Source organism: Rattus norvegicus, chromosome 5, assembly GCF_036323735.1.
Source record: "Rattus norvegicus strain BN/NHsdMcwi chromosome 5, GRCr8, whole genome shotgun sequence".
NCBI lineage: Eukaryota > Metazoa > Chordata > Mammalia > Rodentia > Muridae > Rattus > Rattus norvegicus.
Genome location: NC_086023.1, coordinates 10,339,796 through 10,350,743, shown reverse-complemented (window position 1 = coordinate 10,350,743; position 10,948 = coordinate 10,339,796). Strand labels below are relative to the sequence as shown.

At 41.8% G+C, this 10,948-nt stretch overlaps 1 protein-coding gene across 2 annotated transcripts in view; it reads left to right on the top strand.

The window, feature by feature from the left end:
• Positions 1–5,490: 5,490 nt before the first annotated feature.
• Positions 5,491–10,948, top strand: part of Xkr9 (XK related 9) — a 28,744-nt gene continuing 23,286 nt past the window's right edge. The window contains exons 1-2 of one of the 2 annotated variants that reach the window (NM_001012229.1): positions 5,491–5,589; positions 9,026–9,669. In NM_001012229.1, the coding sequence (NP_001012229.1) occupies positions 9,398–9,669 (272 nt within the window). In that variant the 5' untranslated portion in view covers positions 5,491–5,589; positions 9,026–9,397. The other variant, XM_006237733.4, reaches the window with a different exon arrangement.

Genomic DNA, 10,948 nt, shown 5'->3' with positions numbered 1-10,948 from the left:
AGTTGAAATAATGTATTTGTTGCACGTGAGAAATTTCTGCTTTGTGTCACAGGAATGAGCTTCATTAAAAAGTGCTACTGAAATTACCACATGTCATTTTTATTTTTTTGTGATTGTACATACATACAACGTGTCCTTTAAAATGTCCTTGGAGTCCTCATCGACTCGTTTATGTCAGGTGTTTTCATCCCGCCACATCTTTTTCTGTAGTTGGCAGATCAGAGTCATCCCTCTGTTGGGGGTGGGGCTTTCTCCTGCTGCCGCTACTTCTGCGTCATCCCTGCTTCTTGTAAGTAACCTCTTACTGATACCCAGTTAAGACAAACAGCAACAAAACCTCATTGGTTCATCGAGTTGGTCACTGATGTGGTTGTTCCTTTGGGCTGTTATGTTGTGTCACACAGCACTTTCCTCTGGATCCATGGCCTGACAGAACCACAGATGAGTTGGGGAGGCATGGACCTGGCTACAGAGCAGCGCGGCATGCAAATGAGGCGTAGCAGCCTGGGCGGAGAACATCCGTGGAGAAACTTCACGATAGCTGTCCTTGTGTACATGTTGTGTCTTAACGTACCTCTAGATATGCTACTGAGAGGCTAGGAGTTAGACAGACTCTCTGCTAGGCACACACATAGGGCAGAGGGTCATGGTTAGGGAATGAAGGTGGCGAGTTTCCAAGATGGCCGGCTTCTTCCTCACCTTTCTGACTAGAGACAAAAGCCTGGCAACTGAAAACAATGTTCCTGGGAGCTTCTGTCTCCCACCAGCAGGTCTCAGCTGATGAACTGGCTCAACAGGTCACTGCTGGGTCAGGACATGCTACACAGCAGTTCTGGACCAATCGATCGATCATCCTGTCCGTCTTCAAACTGGCCACCCCTGGATTAGGGGGGGAAAGCTCTTCAGAGACTTTAAGACCCTGCCCTTGAGAGAAACGGGACTTTCTGAGTCTCCTCTCCACTTTGCAGTCTCTGCTCTGTGTGTCTGCTGCATGTGTGTGTTTTCTTACCACCAAAAACATCTCTCGCCAACTGCTGATTCTGCTTGTGGTGCCTGGGGTCTGTCTGCTGCTGCCTGCTGCACTTCAGGTTTTTCCTGCCTTTTAATAAGTTAACTGCTGGAGAAAACAAACTGAATCAATACCTCTGGGCTGTGTCACACATGGTCACTTGGCTTTGCTACAGGCAATGAGATAGGCAACTAAGGCTGAGGCATCAGGGTCTTGAGTGTCCACAGGAAGACCCTCAATATGGCGGCCGTTTCACACACTGTATGGAATAGTGTGCCTTCCTGACATGTCAGTGGTTACGTGGTTCCTCCAGCGAGTGCTGAAGCACACAACCAAGATTGAATTCACTGTGAAGAAGAAAAATCTGGCTGGACAGTCTGGGAGAAACCCATCGAGGCCGTCTTTCTGTGAAGTATGGAATGGTATGCCTACTAGAGTAGACTCTAGTGCATGGATATATGCTGGCCTGCATCCGACGGGCGTGGCCTCTTGGGAAGTTTGACTGCTCTTACTGCTGCTGGAGTGGTTGCTGGGCTGTAGGAAGCACTGAGACACAACTCTGCTCCAGAGGTGGGAAAGCAAAGCCTGAACTGATTGGGGGTCCCCAGGCCTGCTGGGGCCATGGGTTCTCAGACTCTTGGCCAGCCAGCCACCACTGGGAGTCATGAAAGAGCCAAGAACAGAGTTGGGGGCCCACAAGGTTGGGGACAGTGTCTAACCCGGGGCAGGGGTTCGGGGTGGGGGTCCGACTTTGTCTCATGGGTTCTTGATTGTTCTTAGCTTGGCAGAGTCAGACCTCATGGAGGTTGTGACTGGGAGTACAGAGAGGCCTTCTTTGGAAGAGTTAAGTTGTGGCTCTGTAATTGAAGGGCTTCTTCATGGCTCCCCCCATAGTGAATCTTGATAAAAGAGGCAGTCCATGGTTCTAAACAGTTTATTGTCATGGCAGAAAATGAATGCCTAAGACTATACCCATTTCTCAGAGATGGGCCTGAAATTGAATACCTTTTGTAGGGAGGAATGTCTGGAAGGGAAGATTATTGGCTAAGCCTTCAGGGCCTCTAGGTACCTCATTAGCATGGAGAACTCTGTTCTGGGTCCACATGACATCACATGACACGTCACATTTCCTTATGTGAGGAGTGTGGTACATGTTCCAGACCAGGAGTCTGGCAGGGAGCAGGGAGCCACCTAAGCCTCAGGTGTGAGCCCACCAAGTTTCTGGGTCTCAACCTGCTCTACCTTACCAAACTCCCTGGTATGGTTTTATATCCCACAGCTATAGCGGTCCTGAAAAGTTGAAAGATTTAGAACAAATTTTGAGGTCTCTAAGAGCAATATGTAAAGAATAATCAAGTCAGTATGCTGACACAGCTGTGTAGCCTCTGCTTTGTATTGTGAAAACTGTTTCAGGCTGCCTGACGGAACTGTCGGGGAAGGGTTAGGAACTGCTGGAGGAGGCATGTTGCTGGGCTTGAGCCTCGAGATTTCAGAAGACCTGTGCCATTTGGAGTTAGTTTCGTTCTGCATCATGCTTGTGTGTTGAGATGTGAGCCCTCAGCTGCTGCCCCAGTGACTTGCCACCTTGCTTTTTTTTTTTTTTTTTTTTTTTGGTCCACCATCATGGACTCTAACTCTCTGCAACTGTAACTCAAATAAATTTTTTTTTACCTCACTTTGTTCATGGTGTTTCATCATAGCAATGCAACTTATGTAAAAATTAATACTGAAAGTGAGTTTCTGCTCCGATGGACCTGGGTATGTTGTTTTCAGAGGACTGTGGATGCTCTGGGACTTTGGAATAGAAAACAGGTTGGTTGAATATTGAAGTAGAGCCTAATGGGTCATCTTGGTAGGAGTTTAGAAGACAGTGCTGAGGGTTATACCTGGAGTTCTAGCTCAAAATAGGAAGTATTAGAATCTGGGCTATCGATTCGTGTGATTTTGGCAAAGAAGGTGGCTGATTTCTGCCCACTTCCTAAGAATGAAGCTAAATTGAAAAGTAGTGGACTAATTTCCTTGGTAGAAGAGATTTCAAGAGAGCTGAATATTGACTCTCCCATTTGGTTATTAGTAATATAAAAATGTAATATAAAAAGCAAGAGAGGCAAAAAAACACACAAAATAGTTTGAAGAGAAAAAGAGCACCAGGAAATCAAATGTTGGACCCAAGGTTTGTGCTGAAAGATTAAGGAGAGGTCTGATTCCTATTAGAAGAAAGGGAGAGTGTCCTCAGGGCAGGAGGCCCCAGCTAAGACTCATTTGTGAAAGGAAAAAGCCTAAGGAACTTTCTGCTCCTAAAAAGCAGCGACAGATCAAAGCTGCTGCAAATGTGATTCAAGGGGACCAAGGATTCTCCCCAGTTTGATAACCAACCTTGGCAGCCAAGTGATGTTGCCGTTAGAGTCTTGAAGGGGTACTGGAATCTTCCTCCATTTTCAGAGAGATGCCGAGGCTAAGCTAGTGGCATAGGAGTCCCTGCATGGAGGGTCGGAAAGGCAATTGAGTGGAGTCTTGGAGAGCCTCAAGACTTCGAAGATGCCACACAGTCACAAGACACCTGCCAAAGCAGCAGTAGTCAGGGAGTGGAACCAGCTTGAGAGAGAAAAGTATATTGCTAGTAACAAAGCTGGAGAGACAGCGATCTAAACCCCTTGACATCAGACGTACTGCTACAGGACTGGGAATGTTCCTTGCTAAGTTTTGGCCTTCCTTTAATTCCTTACTGTGCCACAGTCCTTCCCTTTTTGAATAGTAATGTGTATCCTGTACTGTAATATGTATGCAATTTGCTTTGGCTTTTTGACCTTACAGAGTCTCAGAAGAGAGGTTGGACTTTGGATTTTGACTTTTAAAGAGTATCCAAGACTGTGAAAGACTTGGGGATTTTTGAAGTTGGCCTAAATATATTTTGCGTTAAGATATGCTAGGGTCTATGAGGTCCAGGAAGTAGAATGTGGTGATTGAATGAGAACTGCCTCCCTTGGCTTGTGTGTTTGAATACCTGGTCCCGTTGATGGAACTGTTTGTGAAGGATTAGAAGGTGTGGCCTTTTGGTGTAGGTGTGTCACTGGGGTTGAACTTTGAAAGGTTCAAAAGGCTCATGTCATTCTCAGTTGGTTTTATCTGCCTCCTGCTTGTGCTTAAACCATCTGCCACCATGCCTTTGCTCTGCCATTATAGAGGCTAACCTCCTGAAACTGCAAGCCCAGTTAAGAACCTTCTTTTATAAGTTACCTTGGCCATGATTTCTTATTGCAGCAATGTGGAAGTAACTAATGAAAACATGCCAGTGTGTCTGTGGTGTGTGGACTTAGATTCCTTCAGTTTATATGCCTGACAGCTTCATGTTTGAGAGTTATATGGTAGTTTCACTTTCAGTTTTTGAGGAGCTTCTGTACTGATTTCCATGGTGTCTGGAGGACTTTATATACCCACTAGGAACAAGTAAGAGCCCCTCTTTCCCCACATCTTCCCCAGCACCTGTTGTTATATATATGTAACAATTCCGCTGGACTGGAATGCTCAGGGTAGACGGCGGGGTGTGCTAGCCATACCCCATAACAGATTGGGACTGAGGGATACGAGGGCAAATAGGCACCTCAGCCATTTGTCTGAGGTCAGAGTTGAAGACTTAATAGTTTCATCTGTCTACTTGTGGAAATCCAGTTTTCTCAGTACCATTTTTACCCCAACACAGAGGTCTGACTGTCCTCTGTGAACCAGGCTGGCCTTGAATTCAGAGATCTGAATCCCAGCCTCCTGAGTGCTGGGGTTAAAGGGGTTGTGCCACCAACGCCCTGCTCAGCACCATAGTTAAAGAGACTGTCTTTTCTCCAAGTTATGCTGTCACTGTGGGTTTACTCTGAGGTTATCCACTCTACCATTGGTCTGCATGCCTGTTTCTGTGTTCACTCCACACTGTGCATTACTATTATGAATGATATAATTTGAGTTCAGATATCATGACATCTCTAGCATTATTCCTTTTTCTTTAACTATATGCTGCCCTTTGTGCTTCTATGTGAATTTTAGGATTTTTACCTAATTCTGAAAAGAGACCACTGGGCCTTGGATGGGTGTACATTGAATTTGTAGATCATTTTTTGGTTAATATAGAGACATTTTCACAATTATATCTGCCTATCAGTGAGCATGAACACTCTATCCATTTTCCAGTGTCTTCATGTCTTTATTGTAGAATTCATTCAGTCAGTTGCTTGGTCAGGTTTGCTTCCAGGAATATTATTTTATTTTATTTTGAAGCTGTTGTGAATAGGACACACTCCCTCAGATTATATTTCCTTAACTATTAAATGGTAAATATGTTAAAGGTTGGTGTCTAACCATAAAGAAGGAAGCATACTATGTCTCCTCAGTGAGGGTTGGAAGAGGTGCCCTGCCATCGCTTGTACAGACTCCTATCAACAGATAGAGGGGACATGTGACTAACAGGTGACTTCAGTTTCATTTTAATATTTGATCCTAAAGTGTTCGACAGTGAAGAAATAAAACTCATATGCTGACGACTTCCAAGAAGGGACATTGAATTAAAGAAGGCTTTTTTATATTTGTCACAAGTAAGTCTAGTTTTACATGAATGGTTTGGCTGACTAAGTGAAACTTTCCCAGTTTTCATTTCTTTTAGCTATCTGCTTTATTGCAGAACAATCATGTGCTAGGGCAAAGATTATATATTTTGGCTGGCAGCCAGCTTGCCATACAGCTGGGCTGCTCTCTCAATGAAATGCGTCGAACTGTCTTACTACGTCCGTAAGTAGAAGCCACATTTTGTCAGCGGTGTTATTTTTACTCGGGTGGTATTGGAACAGTGATCAACTGTGGGGCTAGAGATGAACTATCTGTAATACAAAAGTTATAAAACTGTGTAATTATTCAGAGAGGTTGTGCGGTGTTTGTAAGATGGCTACATTGTTTACTGTGTAGGTTTACTTCCTGTTGGACATTTTTCTGCCGGACCAAAGCAAGAATGCGAACATTGTATGTTAACAAATGTATTAAGTCAAATGTTCTGGTAATAATACAGTTTCTGTTTCTTAGAAACGACTCTATAGAAAAAACTGCCTGGGTTTTCCTTAGTATAATCATGTCAGACTCAGGGAGTTCTTTTTGTGGATGGCGTCATAAGTTATACACAGACTCCGTGGGTATAATAGCCTATAAGTCAGTTACTTACATTAAAAGTTCTATGTAAAATTTCAGTTCAACTATTGTAGTTTGGTTTGAATATTCTGAAATCACTTGATTTCTGCTGAGTCTGGAAAATGAATTAAAGATTTTTTTAACTCATGCTTCGTAGGTAGAATAAAATACAACCTAGGATTATTCTGTAGACTAGTAAACAAAATGTTTATAGGTGGAAAAAGGACATAGAACAGCAGGCAGTAGTTTGCATGTGTGCTTTTTTTTGTTTTTTGTTTTTTTGTTTTTTGTTTTGGTAATGCTCCCCACCCCCACCTCACCCCCAGGTTTTAGAGATTGAGTGTTCTTTATAAAGAACACTGTGTCAGCTCCAGTGGTTCACAGTTAGAACACCACAGACTCATCAGATTACAATTGGTTTTTATCACAGTTTTAGAGACCAAAGTCCAGGGTCAAGGTGCTGGCGAGGGTGCTTTCTGGAGATGCTCTCTCTCCTCCAATTGCAGATGGCAGTTTCTTAGCTGTGTCCTCTACCCTAACTTCTGAAACAAAGTTACTATTTTTCTTTATGACTGTATCATTTGACTAGAAGTAAGGGTCACAGTTATTGACCCAGGCCTCCCATTCTTATGGAATGGGAGCGGCGGAGTCCCATTCTTATGATTAGAAGAGAGTATATCCCTCTGCCTATCCATAAACATAACCCTAGGTGGGAAGACTGCTTGCAATTTCCAAGTAAAATGGATATTAGAAATTTATACAGCTATTATTATGTTGTTAAATGTATTTTGATACTTTAATAGTCGTATATTTATTATATATCATATATTATACATTTATTATATTTATTTTATATTTATTATAAAGAATGATACCTAAGAGGGGATTTTTTTTTTAAAGATTTATTTTTTCCATGTGTGTGAGTACACTTTCATTGTCTTCAGACACACCAGAAGAGGGCATCAGATCCCATTACAGATGGTTGTGAGCCACCATGTGGTTGCTGGGATTTGAACTCAGGTCCTTTGGAAGAGCAGTCAGTGCTCTTAACCACTGAGCCATCTCTCCAGCCCGAGGGGATTATTTTTAACAATGGGAAGAATGAAAATATCTGATGCCCTGTCTTCCAGTCTACTTATTTCAGATATGTGCATGTGAGATTAGAAATAATTAGCTGTTTCTAATTTACAGAAATCATTAATGCTGTTCTTTTGCATGCTTATCATACATGTTGATCTAGTTCACTCCCATAAGCACTTCCCTTTTCCGCCTCACCACTCCTATTTTCCTTTTCTCTTTCACAATCGTACTCCTTCTGCTTTCGAATATTGTTTTAAAGCCTGCATTCTGCAGGTGAGAGGAAGCATGCAATGTTTGGCTTTCTGAGGCTGCTTTAATTTAACATGATAATCTGTGACTTCACTCCTTTCCTTGCAAATGGCAACTATGATTAGCCATTCCACATCTTCTTCATCCGTTCGCTCATTGGTAGACATCTATGGGATACCTAGATGAGGAGCTGGCATACTGGTTTCTGTAGTGAGCACAGAGATTTATATCTGTACTCATAGTGTACAAAGGTTTCTTCCATGCCACGTCTGCACCAGCATTGTCTGCTGCTTGGATACCTGATGATTAATGTTCTGATTGAATGAAATGCACTCTCAATGTAGGTATTTATTTATTGCAGATCTATTCTTTATTTTTAAGTGTGTGTGTGTGTGTGTGTGTGTGTGTGTGTGTGTGTGTGTGTGTGTGTGTGTGGTGTTATGTTGCCATGAAGTAAGAGTATTAAATCCCCTGGAACTGAAGTTAACAAGCAGTTGCCAATTGCCTGATATAAGTGTTGGGAACTGATAGGTGCTGGGACTCGAACTCGGCTCCCTTGCTGGAGCAGCAGTACGTGCTCTTACTGGCTGAGCTCTCTCTTTAGCCTGCCAGTGTAGTTTTGATGAATGTTTCCATAAATAAACAGATGTGTTTGACTTGTGTAAATGTTTATTGACTGGTATTATTTGCTATTTTGGGAGCTCTCTGTTCAATTCACTTGTCTATTCTATCTATCTATCTATCTATCTATCTATCTATCTATCTATCTATCTATCTATCTTCTATCTATCTAAAACAATCCGAATGGCTTCCTTATCTATCTATCTATCTATCTATCTATCTATCTATCTATCTATCTATCTATCTATCTTCTATCTATCTAAAACAATCCGAATGGCTTCCTGAGTTGTTGGAATCGTTTTTGGTGAAGTCCTCGCCCATGCCAGGATGTTCAGCTTTTCCTCCTAAGTTCTATTTATTTTAAAGTTTCAAGCCTTACCTTGAGGTCTTTTGTTAATTTTGAACTGAATTTTGTAGGTGAGAGATAGGAATCTAATTTCATTATTCTATGTGTGGACAGCCAGACCCCCAGCACCATGTCTTAAATAGGCTGTCTTTTCCCTCAGGCATGTTTTTGGCACAGCATGCCACCGTGGCTGTATGGGCTTATTTCTGGTTCTCTAATCTGACCTATTGGTTGGTATACATGCATGTTTTCGTGCCAGGGGTGTGCTGTGCTGGCTACTGTGGCTCTGTAGTGTGATTTGGAATTGGGTAGCATTTAGACTGTTTGCATGTCTTTTATGGCCAATAGAACTGGTCCTGTAATAAATATCCCATGAGAAGACACAGTTTTAAATGCTAAGTACTTGAGTTTGAGATGACATTATCAACAACGAGACTTGATTTTCCAAAGGTAAGAAGTATATTTAGTGCAGATATTCTATTTAGAAACACGGATCTTGATAACTCCATGGGCCAGGCTTTATTAAGCGTTAACGGCATGTTTTTGTTCTGTTCTAGACATTGGTATCCGTAATGAAGATTGTGATGGAGGAGAAGATACAGCAGGGCCTCCTTGTGCTACTGGGTCTGGAGTAGAGATTTTTTAAAAAAGAAAGTTAAAGTTATTCATTTTTGTTTTAGTGCTCCGATTTCATAGTATTTATTTATTTATTTATTTTTGGTACTAGGGACTGAATATAGGAATTTATAAATGTTAGATAAACACTCTGTCACTGAACTATATCACCATATTCTTTTCTCTGAGTAGACTCAGAGAGTAGAAATTACAATTCAGTGCTAACACAAAAGATACACTAGTATCCATTGTGGCATTTCCCCTGTTTTTGTATCTGAAAAAGAGTAGCTAGGCAAGAGCCACAGGCCTTCATAATGAAATACACCATATGCAATTTTATGATGTCAGTTTTGGGCATTATAATCTATGTAACTGATTTAGTTGCGGACATTGTCCTAACTGTTAGGTACTTCTATGACGGACAATATGTTTTTGGTGTTTTAACCTTGAGCTTTGTGCTTTGTGGAACACTCATAGTCCATTGTTTTAGCTACTCATGGTTGAAGGACGACTTAAAGAAAGCAGGAGGAGAAAATGAACATTATTTTCTTCTGCTTCATTGCTTGCAAGGAGGAGTTTTCACAAGGTGAGTGCATGTCAAACCCCACCGTTGCTATTTTATCCAAGCCAAAGGTCTGTTTCTAAATGCAGATAATCAAATGGACAAGGCTCCTTATTTGCAAGAAGGGCTCACGCTATTAGCTTCTGAAGCATAGTTTTAGTGTAGGTCACTGCAGAACTCATAGACCTTCTCTAGTTCCTTATCAGAGCCTTCTCTTTTCATCACTATACCCTACCCCCGTTCCCCTCTGTAGTGGTTTGAATGGCAGGGTTAAATATCTCTGATGTGGGTTGAAGCATCCTTTGGGTATATGCCCAAGATAGCAGATCTTTAGGGAGATTTGTGCCCAGCTTCCTGAGGAACTGTCACACCACTGATTTCCATAGTGGCATGTAAGTTTGCATGTCCTCCAGCAATGGAGGACGGTTTCTCTTCGCCCACATCCTTTCCAGCTCATTTGTTTTGCTGACGTTGGCCATTCCGATTGGTGAAAAGTGAAATCTCAAAGTACTTGAATTTACATTTCCCTGCTGGCTAAGAGCGCTTGTCCACATCATTAAGTGCTCCTCACCATTCGAATTTCCTTGAGAAATCATTGTGTTCTTTTGAGAACTCTCTGGCTAGTTCTCTACCTTAATTTTAAATTTGGTTGTTTGTTTCCTTGATGGTCCGGTTTTTTAGTTCTTAATTCAATTTAGATTTTAACCCTCTACCAAGTACGAATAATTTGTAAAGACCCTTTCCCTTTCTGTAGCCTGCTACTTTGCTGAAAGTGTTTCTTAACTGTAAAATTTTCCTGATGGAGGTTTTAGGTTTTAGGTTTTTCTTCCTTCCTTCCTTCCTTCCTTCCTTCCTTCCTTCCTTCCTTCCTTCCTTCCTTCTTTCCTTCCTTCCTTCCTTCCTTCCTTCCTCCCCCTCCCTCCCCTCCCTCCCCTCTCTCCCTCTTTCTCTCCCTCTTTCTCTCTCTCTTTCTCTCTCTTTCTTTCTTTCTTTCTTTCTTTCTTTCTTTCTTTCTTTCTTTCTTTCTTTCTTTCTTTCTTTCTTTCTTTCTTCAAAGGCCCTTTCTGCACCTAGTGAAATATAATCATATTACTTTTACCTTTCAGTCTGTTTCTGCAGTGGAATGTTTACTGATTTAGGTATGTTGACTATCACTGTGTCTCTTGGATGAATTTTATGGTGGATAATCTTTCGGATGTTTTCAATCTGAAGAGAGTTCCACGAGGTGCTGAAAAGAAGCTATGTTCTTTTGTGTCTGAGTGAAATGTTCTATAATATCTGTTAGGTCCACTTGATTTATGAT